The 27,317-nt window shown below is 42.6% G+C and overlaps 1 protein-coding gene across 5 annotated transcripts in view; it reads left to right on the top strand.

The window, feature by feature from the left end:
* The window catches only part of PLK4 (polo like kinase 4), a 51,949-nt gene that overhangs the window by 16,233 nt on the left and 8,399 nt on the right, over nt 1–27,317 (top strand). Inside the window, exons 1-15 of one of the 5 annotated variants that reach the window (XM_088476124.1) lie at nt 4,137–4,405; nt 5,027–5,122; nt 5,578–5,673; nt 5,749–5,863; nt 6,102–7,125; nt 9,522–9,634; nt 11,341–11,660; nt 11,735–11,839; nt 12,501–12,603; nt 13,858–14,007; nt 15,880–16,013; nt 17,020–17,111; nt 23,295–23,439; nt 24,175–24,306; nt 25,207–25,313. In XM_088476124.1, coding sequence (XP_088332250.1) covers nt 4,376–4,405; nt 5,027–5,122; nt 5,578–5,673; nt 5,749–5,863; nt 6,102–7,125; nt 9,522–9,634; nt 11,341–11,660; nt 11,735–11,839; nt 12,501–12,603; nt 13,858–14,007; nt 15,880–16,013; nt 17,020–17,111; nt 23,295–23,439; nt 24,175–24,306; nt 25,207–25,313 — 2,762 coding nt within the window. In that variant the 5' untranslated portion in view covers nt 4,137–4,375. Of the gene's footprint in view, nt 1–4,136; nt 4,406–4,779; nt 4,922–5,026; nt 5,123–5,577; nt 5,674–5,748; nt 5,864–6,101; nt 7,126–9,521; nt 9,635–11,340; nt 11,661–11,734; nt 11,840–12,500; nt 12,604–13,857; nt 14,008–15,879; nt 16,014–17,019; nt 17,112–23,294; nt 23,440–24,174; nt 24,307–25,206; nt 25,314–27,317 lie in introns of those variants that run through there. The other 4 variants (XM_088476125.1, XM_088476122.1, XM_088476121.1 and 1 more) reach the window with 4 other exon arrangements.

Here is a 27,317-nt window from a genome sequence, read left to right as displayed (position 1 = left end):
TGACAGGCATAGACTAGAGCGGCGGTTCAGGGGCATACCCGGAAACGGGGCCTGTCCGCCTTGTTTTCCGGGAGTGGCCAGCCCAGAGACTGTGTGAACGTACGCAGCCTTCTGGGCTCGCAAGCCGGCCAGCCTTAGTAAGCTAAGGCTTACTCAACTGGCCAGCATGCCTTCCGCCATTCACCTTAGCGACCATCGATGGTCATGATGGTGATCCCAGCCTACGACCACTATCGCAGTGCTGGGATCGTAAATTCAGCAGAGGGTGTCATAAACCTCCTGCTGCATTTGCATTTTGCGAGGATCGCAACTGCAAAGCTGCCTGCGTGCACTACACACTACAGTATATGCCTGCGTGCAGCTTTGCAATTGCGATCCTTGCTGAATCAGTCCCTGAGACCATATATGAATCAGACCCTGTGTACGCACAAAGGTGCTAGTGTAATTGATTCAGGCGGTATCAGAAATGTTGAGGAAAAGTGATTGGCGTTCCTGGGCAGTGACTACTAGTGCATATAAAATTATCCATTCAGTGGGCAAATTATGAGCGTGTCGCAGGCACGTCATTGCAAGGTGCTGTGTTCATAAACTTCTAGCCGCAAACATAGTATGCCATGGTCAGTCAGAAAAACTGCACTAGCCACAGAGCTGATGCAAGTTTCATTGATGCACAGTGATCAGATTCTACTTAACATATAACTAGCACCTTCTAGAAGATAATAGCTAGAATCTGATTGGTTGCTATTGGCAACATCACTTTTAAAACTCACTTCTAAAAACTCTCACTTTAGTAAATTTACCCTTAAATGTCACATCAAAGTCCAACCTGCTATCTCCATGCCTTCATTGCAAAAAATGTTTAACCTTTTCTCCTACACTATTTAAGCATTATAGCCCCCACACACCTACACGATTTCTGGACGACTACATGATTTTCAAGCAATCATAAGATGGATCTTGTGAAAATCGTGTCTTTTTTTAGTAACTTACGATCCGATGCGCACTCCCGCTGTTCGTACACTCGCGTCTTCTGATCATATGTGCAGCACATCTTGCCCGTCGTATTCGTATGAGGATCGTGACGTTTATTTTGTTCATGCGATCCATCGTGTGGCATTTCAATGACTTGTTTCCCTGATGAGCCTGTGAGACAAAGGATCGATCTTACGACTGATCCTGTGCTAGAAAAACAACAACCATGCTGCAGGGACTGCCAGGGCGCTCCGGGAGAATCGTAGGGAAAACGTATGATTCATCTGATCTTATGCTGGTCGTTTAGGTGTATGGGCCCTATTAGCCTACGCCGGGAGCCCAGCACCCGGCTTACCGATTGAAGCTAAGCCGGGCGCCGAGCGTGGACAGCCACGGGGGGGGAGTGGTGGGAGGTGGGGGTTAGGTTAGGGGCTCCCGGGGGGGGGACTTGGGGTTAGCACCCCCCCCCCGGGAGACTTAGGTTTAGGCACTTGGGAGTGAGGTTAGGGTTAGGCACCCCTAAGGGAGGGTTAGGTTACTAATACCTCTTTTCCACCAAAAACCCAGGTCCGACCTGGGTTTTTGGACATGGTTCCAACCCTGGTCAGACCTAGGTCAGACCCATTTACACTGCACCTTTGATCTGGGTTACTCCCAGGTCAGCCCTGTTCACACTGAACTCAGGTCTGCCCTGCTAAACCTGTGAGGTCATAAAAAGTGGGAGGTGAATGCTCCACAACCACCAATCAGCTCATTTTAGGCATGACCCAGGTCAGATAACCCGGGTTGCACCGTTTACACTGCACCATTACCCGGGTCCAACCCTGGTAGCTACCTGGGTTGGATTGCAGGGTCACTTGACCCAGGTTATTTTTCAGGGACCCTTTTACACTGAGCTGCGACCCAGGTAGACCCAGCAAAAACCCAGGTTTTTGCTCTGGTGTAAAAGGGGTATAAATAGGAAAGATACTTACCGGGCGGGATCTTCACTGTCAGGCTTCTACTGTGGGATTTAAACTAAATCATACTGATTCCCTCAAGTATACTATACCACCATCATTACAGTACAGAGCATGACCGCTACCATCCACTGTTGTATTAGTCACTACTACATGTCAGGCACACTATAGGGCCCAACAATACTCTGAGCTCATACCTATATATATATATATACAGGGGCGTATCTTCCTGCCGAGGGGGGGGCACTGTTTCATCCCAACATCACTAGCACATGATCTCCTGTCTTTTCTGCTCTTAGCAGTGTCCCACAGTCAGCTACAGCAAAGATCCCTGGTCTCCTTCTGTCTCCTCTGCTTTTACCATTGTTCTCCGTTGATTGTTACTATGTATTAGCCTTCTTATATGTCCCTTTATATCAGAAACATTTAAAATTAGGGAGAGTAAATGTTTTTTATTTTTATCCCTAATATATTTCATCCCCCACAATACCCAACACATACCAATCACCACTCACTAATTCCAATATGTCAACTGTGCAGGAAAAGAGTGCAAGCACCACATCAATCACAAGGCTCTATTCGCAAGTTAATTTGCATATATGCAAATTATCTTGCCCACAATGTATCTTGTTTGTTATTGATGCCCTCTTTTCCTGTGTTGTTGACATACAAAAATTAATAAACAGTGCTTTTTCATGTAGTGTTATAACTGAAAATAAATAAATAAATATATATATATATATATATATATATATATATATAGTCTTCCTATTTCTACAGGCATGTAAATTGAACTACCCCCAGTGTAAGTGTAACAAATTTATGTTTTCATTCTTATGTGGGAAAATATAAAAGATCTATCATCCCAGTAAATTAAAGGTGGAGTGTAGGTATCAGTTGTTAAAAAGTGTAATGCAGTATAGATAGCCCAATTTGAATATATGTAAATTATGTTACCCATAATGCATTTTGTTTGTTTTTGATTCAATGTTTTTAAGCTTTTCCTGTGTTTTTTTGCATAAATTTATATATAGTGGTTTGCAATGTAGTAAGTTCTATAAAAGAGATATATATATATATATATATATATTACAAAGAGAAATAAAAATTATACTCTCCCTATTTCTTCACGTGTGAATTAAACTACCCCCAGTGTGTGTTATTTTTTTCTTTTTTAGTAGAAGCAGTCATTGGAGGAGGGCGCCAGTCCCTTAGTTTGCCAGGGGCGCTCGGACCCCTAGGTACACCCCTGTGTGTATATATATATATATATATATATATATATATATATATATATATATATAATCTGCATACTGCTGTTACACCTGTGCTATCCCTATTTCTAAAGAAGCATGAAACAGTATTTCTACGTTTATGGGCGACTCACTCCTTGCAAATTTGGACACATGGATCTTCACTAGGGAAATATTTGGTAACGGCATTAGCATAAAGAAGAAGCCGACTCTGCAGCAAAAAGCCGCTGAGAACTCAGAATTGTGTGTCCATAGATCTCCACTCAGGGTAACACCTCCACAAGGCTGGGCAGACCCCAGAGAACACTCCATATCAGTAATGGGCAATGGACGGCCCTTGCCCTACAAACCTTTGCTTGCAGCTCCCTGCTTGTTACAGCTTTGCAGTCATGTTTTATTGATATAGTTTGTAACACTTGTTTAAAGGCCGAATGATACATTATTACAGATGCAGTTTTCATTGATTAAATGTAACAATTTAAGTTTCTACTTAGGTTAAAAGCAATGTGCGGCACTTTTGAAGGTTAGGTTTCCGTGCCAAGCATGCCCTCCAAGTGTATCAGGTTGCCCATTGCTGCCCATACTAGAAGAACTAGTAGAAGAACTCCCTCATCACCACCACCAGGGGACAATCACAGTCTAGTCCAGAGCGGCCGCGATTCTGCTGCTCCACACACTACTATAGTGACTACTATCCCTTCCCCTGGTCCCCCAGCCACTCGGGCATGGACTAGCCACATAGGAAATAGCAGCAACCATGGAGGGGTGAGCAGACTCCGGCTCCATGTGTTGGTTGGAAAAACAATCCTGGCTGGAAATACAAGTTGTTGCCAATCAAGAACAGCAACAAAACTTTATTGAAAACAAAACAAGCAATCTCTCACCGTCACACCGCTACATGTCACCTACACGGTACCGCCCCTAACGCACTGTACAGGCCAGTCCAGCAGTGCTCCAGGCGATTCCTCTGACGTCACCACGCCGGTCACGCCCCCCGCATTGCGTAACTGTAACGGGCGGAATTTTTCAAACAACAAAACCAGCTGGTCCGCGGGAATGGAGGCGGGCCCCGCGAGCACCGAGACCCCAAGTCGCCACCACCACCGGGATCACGCGGCCTCCGCTGTAGCCACGAGACAGGCGCGCGGTGTGCCGCGAGGATGAGCCGAGCCCGGGCCGCGCAGACGGAAGATGGCGAGCAGCATAGGAGGGAGGATAGAGGTACCACAACCCCGTACACCCCCCGCGTCCTGTGCCAAGGCGTAACCCGTACCCAAGCCGTGCAGCATGGGAGGAGGGCCCGCAGCTCGGGTACCACCAGTCCTAATGTGACAGGACGTGCTGGGATATACAGTTCCACAGCTGCTGCCGGCTGCCCGGGGCTCCCAGTGTGTGTTGTGTCCCAGGAGACGCCCATCCCCCTCCCCGCTGGCACCGTGTTGTGGTGGCTGGGACCTGTTGTCATGTATGTTGTTGTGTTGTGGTAGCTGCTATCAGTTGGGGCAGCGGGAGCAGAGCCGGGAGGTTCTGGTCCTCCCCCTGCCCGGGTCCCCAAGTCCACTCCTGTGTCACCTCCTGCACTGTGTGTACGTCTTCCCCGCTGGTAACATGCTGGAGAGGGTCCTCACTTTCCTCTTCCCCAAACTCGCCTCCAAAGACCCCTCCACAGATGTGGGGCATGAGCAGCAGGCAGAGGGGGGCTGCATATCCCTTCTGCAGGGGGAGAACTGCATTGAGGTAGAGAGAGGCTTGTGATGCCCCTACAATTCCCTGTGTGTGTATACAGCTGTCACTAGTCAGGCTTGCTGTAGTCTAATACATTCTTATTTTCTTCCTTTCAAGGACTTCAAGGTCCTCAACCTCCTTGGAAAAGGCTCGTTTGCCTGTGTTTACAGGGCACAGTCCATAAATACTGGCATCGAGGTAGCCATCAAAATGGTAAGCACAATTTGTTTTTAATATTTAGTGATCATGCATGCTGTGAAAACATTTTTCTGGTACTTGTGTACTTTACGGTCTCATTGCAGAGAGAACCCAATGAATGTTTTAAATGGTACTTGTGTACCGAAAGTTGTCCCCACCTAAATAAGAAAATTGTCCCCTCACGGGCTTGGTGGCTCGCTACAAGGTTATATTCCCCCTCTATTCCCACTTGGATGGTAGAGAATGATGCCGGACACTGGCTGATGACATCAGGGTCCTCTCCGTGAAGGGGATTTAGATATTGCCATGATGGATAATAATGAGTGTAGGACACTTGGGTTCTCTATGCAATGGGTCCGTAAAGTACACAAGTACCATTTTTCTTGTTATTTTTTTACATTAATGTTTAGCCCTATTGGCTTCGTTGTTGCTTTAGATTTTATATAATTCTATTTTTTTTGCCACTTTAGATAGACAAAAAAGCAATGCAGAAGGTTGGCATGGTACAGCGAGTGCGCAATGAGGTTGAGATCCATTGCCAATTAAAACATCCATCTATTTTGGAGGTATGTTTGTATATATTTTATGCATGCTGAGTGATTAATTTACAGCAAGCTTTCATTCCAGTTTCTTTTATCTAGCTTTACAATTATTTTGAAGACAGCAATTATGTATACCTGATACTTGAAATGTGTCACAATGGAGAGATGAACCGTTTTTTAAAGAACAGAAAGAAACCATTTACTGAAAAAGAAGGTGAGCTGAATTGTACATGTGAGATGAGTTACAAGCCTGAGACATTCACACGTTTTACTCCCATCTGGATCTTGTCATATCTTGCACTTACTGGTGGGCTCCTATGTTTGCCTGCTTTCTATGGTGTCATTTAAAGCAAAGTTTACTGTTTTGATTTACTAAAGATGGCACCTGACAGTTCTGCTACTAAAACATCAATATGAGGAGACCTTTCAATCTTTCTTTGTTTATTTCACAGCTCGACATTTAATGGAACAGATTGTTAAAGGGATGCTGTATCTACATTCTCATGGCATTCTGCATAGAGATCTTACCCTTTCCAACCTCCTGCTCTCGAGTGACATGAATGTTAAGATTGCTGACTTTGGATTAGCAGCGCAGTTGAAGTTGCCAAATGAGAAGCACTTCACAATGTGTGGCACACCAAACTATATTGCTCCTGAAATTGCTACCAGGAGTGCTCATGGTCTTGAATCTGATGTTTGGTCTTTAGGTTGCATGCTGTTTACTTTTCTTGTGGGGAGACCTCCTTTTGACACAGACACAGTGAAAAACACTTTGAACAAAGTAGTTCTGGCAGACTATGAAATGCCCAACTTTGTGTCACGAGAGGCCAAGGACCTGATTTTTCAATTGCTACGCAAAAATCCTGCGGATCGGTTAAGTCTTTCATCTGTGCTGGATCACCTGTTTATGACTGGCTATTCTTCTGCTGCTTGTAATGATATGGGAGCTGTTGAAGACTCCATGGACAGTGGGCATGCTACAATTTCTACAGGCTTTACTGGTTCTTCTGGGGTCAGTGTTAGTGGCCGCTTACAGGAGAAAAGAATCTTATCCGGTCCTCCACTACCCAACAAAATAAACATCTTTCCCTTCAAAGATATGCAGCCAGGTGATATTTTGTCAGGGGGAGGTGGAAGCTTTCATATTTCTCAAAAAGAAGAGAATGATTTTTTTGAAGGGAGGGGAAGGAAAGCTGTTGTTGGTGAAGATAGGCCGCATTCTCGCTACCTCCGTAGGGCTCACTCTTCTGACAGAACAGGCTCCTCTCGTAGCCAAACTCTTGGTAAACCAAACAGCTTTGCAGACAGGTGTTGCTCTGTGGAGACACTTCATAAACCTGGTCAGATCACTGGCTACAGGACCACCGCTTCATCTCCTGCAAACAGCTATGGAGATATTCCTCAGATGTTCTCTGAAAAAGCTACCAGTGGCTCTCTGGACAGACATACTTCTCCACCTGTTAAAGAAAGACCTCCGTAAGTAAAACCCATTTAATGGTTATCCTCTTACAAAGTGTGTTTATTTTAGTTTGCAGCGATTATTGGCCAGTTTAATGAGTTGCTGGATTTTTATTCTTCCATTTAAGCACTTATTGGTTAGTAAGTGCAATTGTGTCCTTCTATAGAAAATATAGTTTATGCCTTAAAGATCATCTTCAAATCCTGTAACTGCTTCCTCCCTTTGGTGGCTTTTGAGCCACTAACTTAGCTGTATATGGATTCCCCTAGTTGCCATTGGACATAGTCATCAAACTGACAGGTCTTGTCATCCCCTGCACAGAATAGAGGTAGCTGTAGCCATCCACCAAGATAGGGCAGCAGGTATTGGATTCATTTACGGTTGGGTCATTTTACATTAAAAAAAAAAAAAATTTCTCTGGTGGTCATCTTATTTAATATAATAGTTTTTAAATTGGTAATGACCTTAGTGCTTATTTAGGGCATGTGTGATATGTTTGTAGTGGAGACTGAACCACACACGTGTCTGTTTGTCAGAATGGTAACTGTTTTAGCCATTTTCATCTCTAGTTATTGATGTGAGTGGGATTATAAATTGCTGTTATCTGCAATGTAAGATGATACGTATACCATCCCACTTGTACCTGCTACCTACCTGATGCACAGTACAGAAGTACATGCTTGTTACAACAGTAGTTCTAATTAGCCATAAGGGAATGACTTGTCTTCTGCAGATGGCTGCCAGGCCCCAGGGACATTTTGATATTGTTCCTATGATATTTAAATGAATTGGATTTCAGTCTGAGTTATGATATAAAAGCAGATGATCTGTAATGCTACTGCTCAGTGGTCAGACTTCTTCTTGGAACACCACTGCCTGGTGGTCTGTAATTTTAATGCAGGTAAATAATGTGTTTGATTCATATGTGAAGCCCAGTATGTAACATTTTAGGTGGCAGTATATCATGTTGCATAGAAGTAAGATTTCCATCTGAGAAATCCATTATTAGTGACTATTAAGCCCCATAACCTGTTTGTTTTGATGGTACCTGGTGTGTAAGTAAAGCAATATATTTTGTCATGAGCTACGTTTTACTGGGTACGTTAATGTTTATATTGTCATTGTAATAGACCTACACCTAACAGTGTGAGGCAATATCATAATTGCATTTTTAATTTCATCTAGGTATTTTTCCCTGACTTTCAGAGTTGCAATTGGGTTGATCCAGATAAAAGTAAACAAGTGCTTATAAATTATAACCTAGGTGGTATGGCTAAATTTGGGGACAGCCACATAGTAATTTAGAGAGATTTATACCTGTATATAAAAAGCGTGCAATCTGAGTGTGGTTTATGTATATTTGCAAACATTATTATGTTACTGAGCGTTTTCTTAACGTTGCCGTTCATCAGAAAAGCGCAATTGCTTTGCTTTGAACAGGGCAGAATGGGTTAATTTAAGAAATGTGACTCATGTGTTTGCATGTACTTAGGAATGATCACAGTACTATCATTAACCAATAGGAGACTGAATATGACTGCTAAGGTTCACTCCTACTACATCCTCTGGTATTCAGACAGACACACAGGTGTTGTCATGTTCTACAACAATCATGTTTAGGAACAAGACTTTCTAGCAATAAATAGTTCAATATTTGGTTTGCTGTAGAAGTGTATTGTTAGTCCTTACAGATTCAGTGTATTGCTGGCCAAGCTACAGGCACAAGCGCTTTACGAACGTGCACATCATGTTTTAGGTATTTGAGTAATGAATAGAATAAGCGCTGAATGTGTCTATTAGAGTGATTGACGGAACAGTCATGTGATGAAATGTAATTTTGTCCTTAGAGGCAATTCAATGAGCCAAGGGTTCCGTGCTGTGTGCTTGCAGACACTGGTTGTGTTAAGCATTTTTCAGCCAACTCTCAGCTTATTGAATCCCCCCTTTACAGTTTGAAACATGGACTTGAGTGATTCATTATTCTGAACTTGTGAATGGTTATTAGATTCAGTGTGGTAAATTGTTATAGAAAACTAAAGTGCGAGGTCCTGCACTCCCAATAAAGGACTTTTATTTTTCCCCTAGTTTGTGTAATGTTTACTTGGTTTCACCATATACAGCCAATGATATAGCGAATACCTTCATTAAAATCTGTAACCTCAGAGGAGTGGGCTTCAGCTGATATGCTGGGATTTTCTCTCTTTTTGAATATAAATTCTTCTGGCCTCTCAATTTGTCATTTTATAATTTTGTCTTAAATCATATTGAAGTCCACCCTTCAAAAATGTGTTTTTCTTTTACGGTTTAAGAGTTCCCAACAAATAACATGGTAATTTAAATGCTACTGAACTCTGTAATAGATAGTGAAAAAGCATTTTGGGTTTAATATCCTGTTTTCGTTTTGGTTTTCAAGATCTGAATTCTGTGGTCCTCAAACAATCGCTTCCAGGTCTGATGAGAAGTGCCCAGTTGACACTGTACAACAATGGTTTGGAGCCATGCAACTAAATGGTATGTTTTGTATGGGTAAGTTCATAATTTGTACTAATAACGGGGGGGAAGCATTTCCTCCTATCTTTTTTTTTTTTTTTCATTTTGCACTCATCCCTGTGAATACACTGTGTATTTTGATACTATTGATGGAGCTTTTGGTTCTCATTTTAAAATCTCCGTGGGCATTGTCCTTCACTTTCTGGAATGTGTAAAGTTTGGCCATCTTCACTTTCCATCCCACTACCTATTAATTTTTTTTAAAGAAAAGTATTAAGCATAGAAATTAAGAATTTTCACTAAGCGGAATTATTATTATTCTTTATATTTTATCTGATGCATCCAGTTGGCCACCTACATATAAAATTAGGACTGCATTATTTAAGTGATGTGGTGTGAGTTAGGGGAAAAAAACCTCAATATGACAAGTGGTTCCCGAACTTTCTTCATTGCATCCCTAGGCCAAAAGTTTCTTATTGAGAAATTCAATAAAATATATTTAAATTAAGTCAATTGTGTTAACCTGTCAACATTAGGCTCAGTTATGTGGTGGTGGACAGGGTTGTGCTTCAGTTTGTTCACATACTTTGATTGGCGGCCACCAGAACTGGTTTTGCCTATTGCATTGATCAGAAATAATTTCATTTGGTACTGGACCACCACCTGCAAGTGCTCCTTGAAAAAATGTTTGTCTGGCCAATGTCCTATTCAGCTAGTTCTGTAATATAATGCTCACAGGGGTATTCAATATGGGAGCGATAACATCGTTTTTGCGTTAATATCGGAGGTATGACGTCGTTATCGCAGGTTTTACTTTTACACCGTATTCAATTTCAAAGACTTATCGCAGTTTTGAAAAGTCTTTGATAAAAAACGGGGATAACTTTTCACCATTGAATAGGTGTCGTAAAAAAGTGCAGAATTGGGGTTTAGGGGTGCAGGCTTAAAAAAAATAGCCTGCACCCCTGGGAATGACATCTAAAAAAGAACTGTGTCAAAAAAAGTTTAAAAAAAAAAAAATGGGGACACCCCAAAAAATTAATTTAAAAATTAACAATAGGGAAATAGGTTCAGGGCTATTCTGCAAGTATGCGGCAGGTGTCTTGAAGAATAGAATTATAGCGGCAGGTGCTCAAATGCAGAATTTTTTAAAATTTACTTTAGGGACTTAAAAATATGCTAGTACCCATTTTCATGTACCCCAAATTTGATGGGACCACGTAAAAAAATGAAGAAAATAACCTAAGTGCTCTTCTGCAACACTTCAATGTCGGGGAAAAAAACACCTGCTGTGGCTATTTAAATCCCCGACTTTCAATTAAAGGCTAAAACGGGGGTACCCATAGTGTTCCCCCATGTTTTTACAACTTTAGGGGGGTCTTACAATTTTTTTAATGAAAAATTCGTAACTTTACGCAAATCCAACTTCGGAGTTTCCCGTTTTCGTTAATTTTATATTGAATATGGGGATAAGCGGGAGCGCGCCCGATACTTTAACGCAGGTAAAAACTCCAATATGAAACGTTAACTTCGACAGTGAAGTTAACGTTTCATATTGAATACCCCTCTCAGAAGCATAAATGTTACATGAAAGTGATTTCAGTGAAGTGCTTTAAAAAGACAAGAACACATCCACAGACTTTTTATTATTTGGTATTCCTGTTTCAGCTCTGAAGTGATATTTCCAAAAGGTAGACAACGGTTTTTTTTTTATACAGATCCATAATCAAATGTATTTTCAGGTCAAAAACAAAAATCTGAAGAGGTGAGCAGTATCAGTAACTCTGGTGCAAATTACTATTGCCAATCGGCCAAACAGGAGGCTCCACAATGCTGGAATGATGTCAAAGTGAAAAAGGTCACAGACTTGTCCTTCGAAAGTGCACACAGGGGACTAGGAAAACTGCCTGATTCAGAGCACTGTAAAGCTGAAGAAAAGCAACACCATATTAAGGCCAGGATCCCACAACAAGCTGCTGGTTATTGCTCCTTGAGAAGCCTAATTCCTCCTCTAAATTCAGAAAGACTGAAGTCAATCAGGCAGAAAACAAAGAATGCTGTGGTTTGTATATCAGCTATTTATTTCTGTTTTCTGATTTCCTCTTTGGGTGTGCTAACTGCATGTTCTTATAACAGGTGAGCATTCTGGACACCGGAGACGTTTGTATGGAGTTTTTAAAAGAACAGAATTCTCGGGAACGCGTGAAAGAAGTTTTGCGCATTTCCTGTGATGGAAATTTGGTAATTTTTCCTTTATTTTGTCATTTGTAAAAATAACATTACACTTTGTGTAAAATTATTCTGGAAAAGAATTGCTATTTATCTCCAAATGAAAAGTAATAATAGATCTTTGTCACACAAGAGCTGTCGAAAGCTGGTATTTATTTCTGTTGATCTGAGGAATTCTGCCTGATTATTTGCTGTATGTACGGACCCAAATCAAGCTTCATGATTTACAAAACAGAGATTGTTCAGTCTAAACAAACTGGACACTTTTCAGGCCTGTTAAAGTTATTAGCATATGACCGTGATGTAGACATCTATCAAACAAACACAGACTTCCATATGACCTTTAGGTCAGGCTGAGTGCCAAATGGTCAGATTTGTCCAATATAGCAACCTAATTGTGAGCAAATTAGAAATTATACAATTGAATCAGACCACCATAATTCCCATGATGCACTATACTTGTATTGCTTATAGTTATGCTAAATTACCCTTCGTTTGTCTGTTGGCAATTGGTTTACATGCAGCATACAATAGCATATGGAGGTTTACAAAATCTATTGTGAAGAGTTTTCTATTAATAGTTAACTGCTCAGATGTGTATGAACAATAATGCTGCATATTCATTCCCATTTGTCTTCAGCTTCTAAATGTAATTTTGACCTATTCTCACCAGATTTATGTTTATCACCCAAATGAAGGCAAAGGGTTTCCTCTGGCTGACAGACCCCCGTCTCCTCCTGAAAACATGTTAAGTTATACGTTTGAGAGTTTACCAGGTATATCTAAACCAGGAATTCTAAAATGGATATGCAATATGAGCATCTGTTAATGTGTCGATGGTTGATTAACATTGTATTACTCCTGTTTTATTTAGTTTCCCCCTATAGCTCCACAGCGTGTTCTCTCACCCCCCCCCCACCCCCCAAAACAAACAAAACAAAAATCTATATAGGGTACCTAGTAAAAGTATATTACGGTCCTAAAATAAATATATATATATATATAGCCATTTTTAACAGCTTGGGAGAGAAAAAAAATATAGCTGTTAAAATTGGCTGATTTTGTGTATGTATGTATGTAAGCCCCATTTTTAGTGACCACGCCCACCTACTGTGCACGTGAAAGTGCCCTTTTGCAGGCTAGATGCCCTTGCCCTGTGCAACTCTAGAATGAACACTATAAGAGTAAGAAAATTATATAATACAAACTTTTTTTGTGTGTGTAAATACAAATGAAAAAGGTGAAAGAAGACAAGGTGATTTTTTAGGAGTCATTTTAGATAACATATTGATGTGCAAAATATCTATTATTGGACTTATTAAGCTAATTGGAAACTTACAATTGCCTAATTAGTTATTAGGGTGTTCTGAAGCAAGTCCAGATTTTCAATTTAAAATAAGGATTGTCCCTGATTTTGGGCCTGCTCTGAACTTGGGAGAAAAAGAGCGGTGTAGAAATTAGCACGACTATATTTCTTGCTGCCAATTGAATAGGAAAAACCTTGAGGCTGCGAGAAAAATAAAAGTTGAATATGCCGCTAAATATACCCAGTCTGAGTAATTTGTTTTGCAACAAACACCCCAAAGTATCCATGTAACAAAGTTTATACCATTCTTGTTTTTTTTTCCTTGATTAAAGGGCACATAGTACTTCTGAAACGTTGGTGCAGCTGGTAATGAGATGACTCATACAGATGTAACATATTGCAGTTCCTTTCATCTATGCATTGAAATTGTTGTATATACCTTGTCAAATAGATACATTGTGGTGTTTGTTGCAAGACTTATTACTCACTGGGTACAATTTAGAATCGAAATTGCTGTTTCCATACTTTGTTACAATGTCTTCTGCAGCATGGAGCAATGTATTGCCCGACATACAGTAAAATATTGGTGATTATTATAAAATCCCTTCAGGAATGCCGCATCAGAATGAAAATATATATATATATATATATATATATTATATTTCTACTACCAATTGTTATTTTATCTTTATTTATTTTAGATGTATTTTTATTTCATTTATAGAAAAGTACTGGAAAAAATACCAGTATGCTTCAAAATTTATACAACTTGTAAGATCGAAAACGCCTAAAGTTACCTACTACACTAAATATGCAAAGTGTATGTTAATGGAGAACGGTCTGGATGCTGATGTAGAAGTCTGTTTCTATGATGGTAAGTCAAAAGCTTTACAAAGACCTTTTTTACTAACACAAATTGCAAATAAGTGGTTGTCAGACATTACAAAGTGTAGAAAAACAGTTCCTGCTTTCCTGTTATGGATGGGAAAAAATAGACCTTCAGTAATTTAAAATATACATTTCAAAAACCAATAAAAATACATATTGGTTGTATACATTCCAAAATGTTTATACTTAAGACCTTACATCACATTTAAAGATGCCTTTAACAATAGGAGGGACCTAACTCAATGAGAGTACCAATGTTGGGATACATGTAGGTTTTGAAATTGAGGACAACCACTCCCCATGATTTCCAAAAGGCCACAACATAAGGCTGCTGGTGTCCCATGTGTATCCCAAAACACTGCTAAAAAAAAAATACATGCTAATTACATTTTAAAATTTTTAAAATTTTACATTTTAGCAGAAATGAGCCAAACTACTCTTACATTTTTGGCATGATTTGAGTATTACAGCAGAACAGGCAGTTGCGAGATGTTCCAGGAACACATAAGATTTCCACTTTTATATTTGTATATATTCACATTACGCTAAAGCTGCCCACACTTGCATAGCGATATTTTAGCCCATTTGGTCGACGAATCATGACGACAAATTGTGTAAAATATGGCCAATCGTGAGTGTCCACTCACGATCACGATGTAAATGCGCGTCCCCGCTCGTCGTACATCGCATCTTCAGATGTGCCGTGCTGTAGAGCAGATTTGCCAATCTGGGACACAATTCACCGGATGCACGATAGATCTTAAGTCAGATTGGACATATTTTTTATTCCAAATCGTGTGTAGGATTGCCGGGGGAGAGTTCAGGGGAAATCGCACACATTGTGTGCAGATCGCTATGTGTGTGGGCACCTTAAAAGAATAAGGGCAGTACTCAATTAGAAGCAAGAAGCTGAGATCAGCGAAAAAGTATCGCTGATTGTAACTTTTCGCCAGGCAGTAACTTATCTCTGTATTCAATTCACGATTTAGGCAAAGTCCGGCATGCGAAACTTTATTGCGTACGCCAAACTAATTGAATATGGGCCTAAATCTGGGAATGCCTATGGTCTATTCATTATGCTGCATAGTGTGGTTGGGCTACGGCATTGAAGTCTTTCCAGTGCTGAAACATTTCACCACCAAATGCGTAATATGGAAAAATAATTTGCTGATCAATTTTGCACATTCCACTTCATAGTCTGTAAGCAAAATTATAATGTACTGATAGCTAGCAATCAGTTTTTTTGTACCATTTACTTGCTGTTCAAATTCACTATTAACAGCATTCACTACTATTCTGTCATAACTACAAGTTGAGTATTAGGTTCATTAGGTACAAGTTGAGTATTAGATACAGTGAAGAAGTGCAGCCATCCGTTGTTTTTACTGTCCTGATGTTCTCACAAAGAGACCTAGGGGTAAATTTACTAAAGTGAGCGTTTTTAGAAGTGAGTTTTAAGTGATGTTGCCCATAGCAACCATTCAGATTCTTCTTAACATTTAAATAGCACCTTCTAGAAGATAATAGCTAGACTCTGGTTGCTATGGGCAACATCACTTTTAAAACTCACTTCTAAAAACTTTCACTTTAGTAAATTTACCTCCTATATTCCAATCGAACTTAATTTCAAATTTCTGAATCTTTTTCAAATCCCAAAAGCTACTTCTGCAATGCAATTTCATGGTTATAGTTTTATATAAAATTTTGGTACGCAACAGGAACTATAGAATAACACTGCCTTTTAAACTGTCCAACTAGATAATCTAATTTGACACCAAAATGCAAACCATAAAAGCCCTGGGATCATTCAGTTGTTATTAATTATTATTATATTATATATTTTTTTATTATTATTTAGGAGCGAAAATCCACAAGACAGGTAATTTAATTAGAGTAATAGAGAAATCTGGAAAGTCCTACACACTGAAAGATGGCAGCAGAACCAGTGGCTTAAGTGAAGAGATGAAGTGTTACGTGGATCATGCCAATGAGGTAATAGATTAGACAGTAAAATGCAGTTTGCTTTACATGAAAGAGTTACTCTTGGCAGTTGCGAGTGTATATATGTTAAACATTGTCTGAACTTCCTAAACCAGCTTGGTGATAGGCTTTCTATGCACCCCATCTGTGAGTCTTTTAATAACTGGTTACTATTCTGAACTTTAATACCTGACAACAGCATAAACTTTGTTTAATAATATGGTCAGATCCAGTTCTACATAGCTGATGTTTTATTATATAGATGCTAATACATATATTTCTGAATAAGTGTCATTCCAGATAGTTTCATATTGCATTTTAGTTTAGCAGCTCCTTTAATAGCGTCACCCTCTGTAAGGATTACATGGTGTGCTGTTTTTGTTTTTTTTAATGTATGCAAAATACAAATTTAAAGAAACAGAAATGACTGCATTTACCTAGAATTATGAAGTGAATATGGTCTAAAGGTGGGTACACACTAGACCAGTCTTTTTCTACCACTGCCGCGGCAGTCAGCTCAGTGCACTTGTATTGTAGTGTGTTTTTATTCCTGTGGAGGCCAATGTAGTGTGTGTTTTTTCATTGGTCACGCACATCGCATAGCCGGACAGTGTGCCTTGGCAATTTTAAAATCTTGTGTAGTGTGCCTTGAGTTGAAAATCACCGCACTAGACTATGTGCTCACGATTCACTATCGTGAGCGATTTCCCTTGAACTCTCCCCGCACTCCAGGACACAATATGGTGCTAAAAATGCGCAATCCGGCTAACGCTCTATCGTGCGTCCTTAACTATTTTCAGTTCCCCGTGTACGAGATCGGCAGATCTTGCCTGCTGTAGGCAAGATTTGAAGATACGACAGACGACCCGCGAGTATGCGCATCGTGATAGTGAGTGAACATCCTAGATTTGGACATGCATGCTTTGTTCCAATGCGTCGAAATCGGGTGAATCGTGCAAAATATCGTCTAGTGTGTATGCACCTTAACTGTAATCCTAATTGTGACCTTCTGTATTAGAGTCATCAGGTTTGTCTCTCTTTGGAATCGGCAATTACTATAGAAGAAAAGAAGGGAGAAAATATCTCATTATTTCCAATCACATTTGGGAGGTAAGATTTGTTTCTTGCACACGTGCTGTGTCTGTGTCATGTTCCCAAAATTGCTCTAGCGGCATCAAAAGCCAGCTGGAACACACCTCAAAATAGGCAACATTGTGGACCGCTACTGTGATTCCCTCTATGGGTTTCCACAACAGGCCGTAATTCCTCCTATGGGGTTGCCACAACAGGTTAATGCGATACAGGTAGCTCCTGTGCCCCCTCCATGGGTTGCCCTATTCTCTAGCTCAATACAGTCTGGTGGCTAACTCCACAGCCTTTCAAACTATGTTGCAAGGTGAGAAGCCCCTACCCAGTAAGCCTTTCTTAGAGTCCTGTGTTATCACAGTCCACGCAGCTCTCAGATTCTGAAGTGTCATTTGAGGAGGCAGAAGATGCTGATCTCTCTAACACTGACTCCCCTCTGGGGGGAGGACGAGAGTCAGTCTAAAATAAATATTCCTGCCTTGGTTGCGAATTGTTAGATCCATCTTACTCATAGAAGATGATGAGCTAGCCCCTGAATCTAAGCACCCACTGTTTAAACAACAGAAAGTGGCTTCAGCAGAGTTTCCTCTATTGGATCAACTAGCTGAACACATGGCTGCAGCCTGGCAAGAGGTTTCAGCCCCAAAAACGTTTGACCTCAATCAATTTCCTCCGGTTCATTGTTCAAAATGGGAGACTCCCCCCGCGGTAGATTCACATGTTACGCGCTTGGTTAAAAGCGCTACGTTGCCTATCCCTACAGTAACCTCTTTGAAGGATCCTATGAATAGAAAGGTGGAATCTTGTCTTAAATCGATATACTCATTTTCAGGAGCTGTTGCCCGCCTGACCATGACTATTGCATGGGTGGCTAAAGCAATAGAGAGCTGTGCTGACGCACTTGAAGACTCCTTTCCCTCAGAGGCTTCTAGGGATAAGATATCTTTCGTTGCTCTCATACGAGATGCAGCTTTCTATATTGGAGAAGTGACTTTGGATATCAGTATCCTAACCTCCAGAGTCTCGGCCGTGGCAGTGTCTCCCCTGTGGAAGGCAGATGCAAAGTGTTACCCTACAATGGGGAGATCTTGTTTGGCCCAGACCTCGACAAGATTGTAACCACGTTGGTGGCATAAAAAATTGCATTTCTGCAACTACGTCTACAAAGCCTTGGACTACATCTTTTAAGTCCTTTCATCCTCACTTGATGCCTAAAGGCCAGTCCTTTCCTAGGCAGTCTGCTTCCATTAGGGCTGCCAAGCCCAGGACCAAGCAGGACTGGACGACCAGACTCCCTGCTTCAAAACCTGAGGATAAGCCCTCAGCCTGACTGGACGGGCCTCCCTCTGGGGGATCCCAGAGTGGGAGGCCGACTTCTTTAGTTTGCCCAGTGCTGGTGTCAAACCACCACGGATGCTTGTGTAAGAGAAGTGGTCTCTCACGGGTATGCCCTCTCATTTCTTCAACGGCCTACCCACCAGTTTTTCTACACAAGCCCTCCTTCAGACCTGAACAAGGCCCTACAAATCCAGAAAGCCATACAGTGCTGCAGGCAAGGGTAATTGTGCCAGTCCCTCTATCTCAGCGGGGGACCGGTTATTATTCTGCCCTTTCTGTTTCAGAAGCCGAATGGGTCTAATCGGCCTATCCTCAACTTCAAATCCCTGAACAAATTCCTCAGGGTACCCAGGTTTAGGATGGAAACCCTTATGCTCCATCATCCTAGCTTATGGAGCCTGGGGACTTTATGGTATCTCTTGATATTCAGGACGTGTACCTATAGCGCCCTCTCATCAGCGATATCTCCGGTTTGCTATAATACAGCAACACTTCCAATTTCAGGCTCTGCCCTTTGGACTACCCACCGCTCCTCGGGTGTTTACCAAAATGATGGTTTTCATGGCGGCCCACCTGCGTAGTCGGGGTGTCCGACTGCTACCATATCTGGACGACCTCCTGCTCTTAACAGGATCCCCAGAAGTGCTTCACCGCCAGCTGCAGCTAACTATTGCTTTCCTTCACAAGCACGGATGGTTAATCAACTGGAAAAACTCCTCCCTGAATCCCTCACAGAGAGTGATTCATCTGGGAGCCCTGCTGGATTCTCAGGATCAGAGAATCTTTCTGACATCAGACAAGATCTCCATAATGAGTGCGCAGGTGTCTCCACAGTCGCCAGGTGTCCATCCACTCAGCAATGCAAGTTCTGGGATCCATGGTGTCCACCTTCGACATGGTGGAATATGCTCAGTTCCACTCCAGGCCTTTGCAAAGGCTGATCCTCTCCAGGTGGAACGGGTTACCCCATTGGATCAAAACTTAGCCGATGGTACTCTCTCCGGAGGTGCGTCTGTCCCTGTCTTGGTGCCTACAGACATCTCATCTAATTAAGGGTCGCCCGTTTTGGATCCTGGACTGGGTACTCCTAACATCTGATGCCAGTCTCTGGGGTTGGGGCGCAGTGACCGGTCTACACTCCTTTCAGGGCCGTTGGACATCGGTCGAATCAACCTTACCAATCAACATATTGGAACTTCGAGCTGAAGACATACTTCACGGAAAACTTGTACAGGTACAGTCCAACAATGCCACAACAGTGGCTTACATCAACCATCAAGGAGGCACTCGAATTCGGGCAGCAATGACAAGTGTCATGCATTCTGACATGGGCCGAGGGTCATCTCTCGGCCATCTCTGCGGTGTTCATTCCGGGAGTTCTCAATTGGGAAACAGACCTCCTCAGACGTCGTGGCGTGCATCCTGGGGAATGGTATCTTCACCAAGAGGTTTTTCAACTCCTAGTGAGCATATAGGGCCTTCCAGATGTGGAGCTCATGGCCTCCCGACACAATGACAAACTGCCAGTGTACGGGTCCAGAACAAGGGATGCCAAGGCAACCTTTGTAGATGCATTATCAGTGAAGTTGTCCTTCCAGTTTGCGTACCTATTTCCTCCAGTCTCCCTTCTTCCTCGAGTTCTTCGGGAGTTCAAACAAGATGGAGTCACTGTCCTTCTGGAGACTCCAGCTTGGCCCAGACATCATTGGTACTCAGATCTTCGGAATCTCTCCATCGACACTCCATTCCTGCTGCCTCAATGACTGGACCTGTTGCCTCAGGGTTCTTGCCTTTACCAGGACCTGGGTCATCTGTCTTTGATGGCGTGGCACTTGAGAAATCCCTCCTGAGGTCCAAAGGATTCTCTAGCTCTGTAGTCAAAACTATGCACGTAAGCCAGCCTCTGCTCAGATCTACCACAGAGTGTGGCGTACATATTTCCAATGGTGTCGTACCAGAAGCTATGACCCCCAAGTGTTTAGGATTTCCAGGGTCCTGGCCTTCCTTCAAGCTGGATTAGACCTTGGACTCCGTCTGGCCTCACTGACATGCATGTCTCTGCTCTATCCATTTGGTTCCAGTGTAGACTTGCTCCACTACCGGATGTCCACACCTTCCTCCAGGTAGTCCTCCATATACAAACTACCTTTGTCCCTCCAGTGGTTCCGTGGGATTTGGGGGGAGGGGGTTAGCTATGCTTCGGGGCTAGGGAGTAGGGTGGTTCATTTATGTAACTGGGGCTGAGGTGGTGTAGAGCAGGCAGTGTATGTCCCCGTGGAGGAGAGGCACTGTGTCTAGGGCTGGGTGGGTGAGTGTATGTCATGGGACGAGGGTAGGGTAATTAGTGATTAACACTCCGCCTACCCCAGCACACTGGCAGTGGCTAATACTTAAACAAGACAGCAGCAGCGCCTACGCTATGCTGCTCCTCCCAGCTAACGGCACCCAGAAGTGCCTGCTAGCTGGCAGCTGATGACAACTTCCGGGATTTGTGTGTTACATGTGAACGCACACCGGAAGTGCTGCAACCGGCTGGGCAGAAGCATGAATCTGCCCGTACTGGTATGCAGGGTGGGCCGGCCTCTCAGGCTGTGTAAGCCAGCTCGGCAGAGGGGGAACTTACCTGCTGTCCCGGTGGCCCAATCCTGTGTACAGATACAGTCAGGTGAATAAATATTGGGACATTGACAGAATTTTCATATTTTGGCCTCTATTCACCACCACAATGGCTTTGAAATGAAACAAACAAGATGTGCTTTAACTGCAGACTTTCAGATTTAATTTGATGGTAATTACATCCAAATCAGGTGACTGGTGTAGGAATTACAATGGTTTCTATATGTGCCTCCCACTTTTTAAGGGGCCAAAAGTAATGGGACTATCAACTCAAAGGCTATTTCATGGTCAGGTGTGGGCTATTCCCTCGTTATTTCATTATCAATTAAGCAGGTAAAAGGTCTGGAGTTGATTCTAGGTGTGACATTTACATTTGGAATTGGTTGCTGTCAACTCTCAATATGAGATCCAAAGAGCTGTCACTATCAGTGAAGCAAGCCATCATTAGGCTGAAAAATCAAAACAAACCCATCAGAGAGATAGCAAAAACATTAGGTTTGGCCAAATCAACTGTTTGGAACATTCTTAAAAAGAAAGAATGCACCGGAGAGCTCAGCAACACCAACAGACCCGGAAGACCACGGAAAACAACTGTGGTGGATGACAGAAGAATTGTTTCCCTGGTGAAGAAAAACCCCTTCACAACAGTTGGCCAAATCAAGAACACTCTCCAGGAGGTAGATGTATACGTGTCAAAGTCAACAATCAAGAGAAGACTTCACAAGAGTGAATATAGAGGGTTCACCACAAGATGTAAACCATTGGTGAGCCACAAAAACAGGAAGACCAGATTACAGTTTGCCAAACAACATCTAAAAAAGCCATTACAGTTCTGGAACAACATCCTATGGACAGATGAGACAAAGATCAACTTGTACCAGAGTGATGGGAAGAGTATGGAGAAGGAAAGGAACTGCTCATGATCCAAAACATACTACCTCATCAGTGAAGCATGGTGGTGGTAGTGTCATGGCGTGGGCATGTATGGCTGCCATTGGCACTGGTTCCCTTGTATTTATTGATGATGTGACTGCTGACAAAAGCAGCAGAATGAATTCTGAAGTGTTTCGGGCAATATTATATGCTCCTATTCAGTAAAATGCTTCAGAACTCATTGGACGGCGCTTCACAGTGCAGATGGACAATGACCCGAAGCATACTGCAACAGCAACCAAAGAGTTTTCTTAAGGCTAAAAAGTGGAATGTTATGCAATGGCTAAGTCAATTCCCTGACCTGAATCCGATTGAGCATGCATTTCACTTGATGAAGACAAAAGTGAAGGGAAAATGCCCCAAGAACAAGCAGGAACTGAAGACATTTGCAGTAGAGGCCTGGCAGAGCATCACCAGGGATGAAACCCAGCGTCTGGTGATGTCTATGCGTTCCAGACTTCAGGATGTAATTGCCTGCAAAGGATTTGCAACAAAGTATTAAAAAGTGAAAGTTAGATTTAGGATTGTTTAGTTTGTCCCATTACTTTTGGCCCCTTAAAAAGTGGGAGGCACATATAGAAACCGTTGTAATTCCTACACCGTTCACCTGATTTGGATGTAATTACCATCAAATTAAATCTGAAAGTCTGCAGTTAAAGCACATCTTGTTTGTTTCATTTCAAAGCCATTGTGGTGGTGAATAGAGGCCAAATTATGAAAATTCTGTCAATGTCCCAATATTTATGCACCTGACTGTATCTATAAGTGTGTACCCAGCTTAAGGCACAGCCATGCATTGTACTGCCGCTGTATCACAGTGATTGGTGGATAATTTACCAATCAGAGTACAGGAGGGAACAGTGCTCTGTTAATATATATTTAAAACAAAATATTGAAATGGATATCTCCTTTCTCTTATTATTATTATTATTCTTTTTTTTTTTTTTTTTTTTTAAATGTGTGTTAGGACAAATAGAGCCACAGAGAGAACCATGTTAGATTGCTGTGCTACTTCCAACTTTGGCAGAAATACCACTGGGCTTCTTGTAGAAGGGAGATACTGTGTATCATCCTGCAGTGCTGTCCTACTGCATGTCAACACTTTATCAATGACATATAGAGCAATTTTTATTTAAAAAAAAAACTGCATACGCACTGTAAATAGCTCTAAGTACACTAACTTTGCCTTGCTTTTATGGTTATTCATGAGTAATTGGAAAAATACAACTAAACAGAATTGTTAAAAATTAACTTTCAGGGCTTATCCTATATGCACACAATTAAATGAAAATATATATATTTTTTTAATGTATTTTACAGAAGATCAGCCAACACTGATTCACCAAAGCCTCTAGCACGACCTACATCTTCTGCGGAGACAGTATGTGGGCACAGGGATCAGAGTCCTACTAACCGGGTATACAACGCAACCTCTCCTGACCAGATGCCAAACATCAATCCTTCTGTAAGTGAATTAGCACTCAGAGAAGTGTGCAGATCAGTCATTTCCACTAATATATTAAAAATGCAGCTCAAAATAATTTTGGGGGTCCAATGTATGATGATTTTTTCAAAGTCCTCAAAACATGCCCTGTAAGTGGGATTTGAGGAGGAAGTTGGTAAAAACTGTGGGCTAAATTTACTATGCTGCACTTTTCAAAGCCTCTGTGTCTTCAGTGATTTTGGCCACTGGATTTAAAGGGGCATTTATGAACAATACTATGCCTGCTTTTGTATTATGTCTCATGTCTGTTCACCCTTTCTTTTCTTCCTCACGTATTGCCGTCTTGTCTTATCTTGTCTTATGCTGAATGGGTTCTGTATGCATTTTGCTCAAGCTGCACTTTTATCTGCATAACTGTTATGTTTATGTCTGTCTTCTGCCATGTGATTTGGTTGAAATTGCATCTATTTACTTTTATTCTGCTTACTTGTAATTGTGATTTATGCAGTTTTGTAGTCTTGTGCGCCTCTCTCGTCTCCGTGTGATGTCACTGTTTTAATCTCTACTTTGTACTGCTGTGTGTGCTATGGTTAATGTTGTGTATTGTACTTACACCCTTTAATTCTGTTATGTTTTTATGTTTGCCTCCTGTTCAGCGCTGCAGACACTTTATGGCACCTTGCAAATGAGGTGATAATAAATTTAGGCCTGTATATATTTATTTGTAAGTGCAATGTATTTCTTTTGTATTGACAGATCATTTCCTGCGAAGGATCTGTATTTTGTGCTCACAGTGGCCCTTCCTCCAAAGCTTCAAAAGCTCACACTCCCGATCCTGGCCAAGTCTTGAAGTCTGTGTTTGTTAAAAATGTTGGCTGGGCATCTCAGGTGAGCAGAGGTTCCTTTAATGAGAAAATGCCCATCTTCTCTTTTAGCTACTATATGTGCCTTGCATGGATCTATTCTTTAGGCTAGAGTCTTATTTTGTAAATATATAGGGTTCGATCCTATTAGGTGCGTATTGCGAGTAGCAAATTTTTCTGGTAACTGGCAGCGAAGCACGCTCCAGAGAATTCTCCAATCCAATTAAAAATACCTATTCGCACTGCTCGCAGCGGGGCGTGTCCAAGAGGTTCAGCATGGTAACATTTAACACATTTTGACCTTAAAATAAAGATTTTCCTTTCCTTCTCTCACACTCAGGGAGGTGCGAGTGGAAAGTAGCGAATTCAGTCTGAGTGATTCAGTGCCAGTTGCGAATCGGAATGCAAAATGAATTGTCTATGCGAATTCGAAGTGAAAATAGCACCTAATAGGATTGACCCCATAGTGCTAAATGTACCTGGGGGTCTCCTTGCATCAGTGCTTCCTCCCACATCCCTTGTATAAGAGGCCTAGGAGTTCAGCAAAGGAGGGGGTGGTTCTCTTTGCAATACATTGCTGGCGATGGGGAGGGTATTTTAAACAATATTTGGCTGGGGGCTTATTTTGTTATAATATATGGCTTGCTATGGGGGTAGCGATTTAAGTCTAAAATATGGGTGGGGGAATCTTTGTGCAATATATTGTTGGCTAGGGGGGGGGGGGGGGGTCAGTTATTTCAGTGAAATTTACGGCTGGTTATGGGTGGGGGGATTCTTTGTGCAATATATGGCTGGTTATGGGTGTGGGATTCTTTGTGCAGCATATGGCTGGCAAATGGTGGGGGGCTGGGTTGAGGGGAATATGATGGGATACGTGGTTTGCTATTTTGTTTTTGTAAACACTTTGACTTTCTTTTATAAATAGCTGAACACTGGGGCTGTATGGGTACAATTCAATGATGGCTCACAGCTTGTCGTTCAGCCCGGAGTCTCCTCTATTATTTATACAGCACCAAATGGACAAGTATCCAGGTGAGGTAACAAGTATGTGTGCCATTAGATTTCACCACTGCGCTAATGTTTATTAATGGAACACATTGGGGCCTAAGCAGACTTGAAGTCTCTCTGCACTGTGCATGCCCTAGTACAAGAACACAACTACAAGCAATACAGAGTTGTACACATTTCAATTGTGTACACCTAAAGACGCCTATTTTCAGAGGGGGTATCAAACCTAACTTATAGATAGAACAGTCCGGCCACTGTTCAGTTGTTTAGTGTGCAGTCCTTCATATGAATGATTATGCAAATTTAGGTCCATGCATGCAATGCAGGAACAGTTGCAGTCGAGTTGCATTCAACTCTGCATCAGCCCCAATACAGATGTGTTCACATACATCTTACCTCCGTGTGCTACAAGTCAATTTAAACCATGCACGGCTCGTTAGCGCTGAGCGTCTTTCTTCTTTGGGGTCCATGGGGTCCACAGCCATTACGTTGGGTATGAATCCCGGTCACCAAACAGTTAATACAAACGAGCTGTCTGCTCCCAGGATGCACCGGGTTTCCTCATATACCCCACCTCCTGCCTCAGGTAGCCAGTTCTTCCTGTTTGGTGTGTTCACCACATAGACAGTGGGACTGCTGGCGCAGTCCTGCAGACGAGTACAAAAAAAAAAAAAAAAAGTTTTACTCTCTATCACAGCGGGTGGTCTGAGCTGTCCTGGAAGCAGCCTCGCGCCTGATTGGAGGCGCATCGGCCAGGCGCTGCAACTACCTCCTCCGGCGCTGCACCGCTAGCCTCGGCAGGTCTTTGGCAGGGGATTCGGCAGGGGCTTTCTGGCCCTGGACCGCTACCGGATCAAGGGGATGGCAGGTAAGCAGGTGGTCACGGCGGCCGCTGACGTCGGGACCACGTGGCGATCCGGCCTCCGGCGGTGAGACTGGCCGGAGGCGCACTGCAGTCAGGAGGCATACGGCTTGTTCTCCTAGCCTAGACCGCCGGGATTTGATGTTACTGACCAGCCGGGGCTTGTGGCGGTGGCCAGGTCAGTTTACCGGGCAGGTCCAAGCAGCATAGGGGAGGTACGCTTCCCCGGCGGCCCCTCCCCCAATCCACACGCTAGTTCAGTTCTCTGGCACAGTTGATTGTGGATTGTTCCTCCCAGCCTCCATATAGGGCAGCCAGAGTGTATGTCAGTTGCTCTCTTAATGCTTCTCCTACAAGAGGGACACTGGGCAGTCTCCCTGTATACCTTGCCCACTGCTGGTCTAGGTTTATACAGGGCTCTATCCTACCTAAGCTGAGGCTGATTATGGTAGTGAGAGCTTATATGCATATGGCTCGCAGAGTATTTATGCATGACATGTGATTGTTGTTTATGGATACTGTTTCTTCTGTAAAAGACCTGTAATTCCTGTATACTGTCACTGTCTCTCCCCTTCCCTTGCTACAGGTGTGTGGGTTGAGAGTAGAAAGCAGCACATATACACTCAGAACCAGTTGCATAGTGTTATGTCTAAGGAGTCTGAAGGTCAGGTGGCGGGAGCCCCGTTGCTGATATCCTGTGTAGCCTGCAAGGCAGGTTTGTCCCCACAGGACTTTCTACAAAATGGACTTTGTGGGAACTGTTTCAGACAGCCACCACACCAATTAAGTTTGCCTGTTTCAAGCCCTGAGCCTCCTTGGGCATAATTTTCTCAGGTTATGGCTCAGGTGGCGGAACGGCTGGCTGCCCCGGTACCACCGGTTTGGGGTTTGCCTCAGCAGATGCATCCTATGCCCATGATGTGGCCGCCTTGGATGGACCTTGGTGCTGGTAAGGTTATGGCATCATCCTCTGGGGTTTTTCAGCCTCAGGCTGTCAAGCCAAAGCAGCCTAAATCTAGGCGCCATGTACCGCCTTACATGGGTGAGTACTCGAGTGCCTCTGAGGAGGAACAGGCACAGGACTTTTCGCAGGAGTCTCGCTCCAAGGAGGGTGATGATCATTTCCCAGTTGCCGATGTCCCTTTTCTGATAAGGGCTGTAAAATC

The sequence above is a fragment of the Taudactylus pleione genome, unplaced genomic scaffold (assembly GCF_031769625.1).
Source record: "Taudactylus pleione unplaced genomic scaffold, aTauple2 ptg000183l, whole genome shotgun sequence".
Taxonomy (NCBI): domain Eukaryota; kingdom Metazoa; phylum Chordata; class Amphibia; order Anura; family Myobatrachidae; genus Taudactylus; species Taudactylus pleione.
Note: the sequence above shows the minus strand (reverse complement) of the source record. Positions and strands in the feature narration are given on the sequence as shown.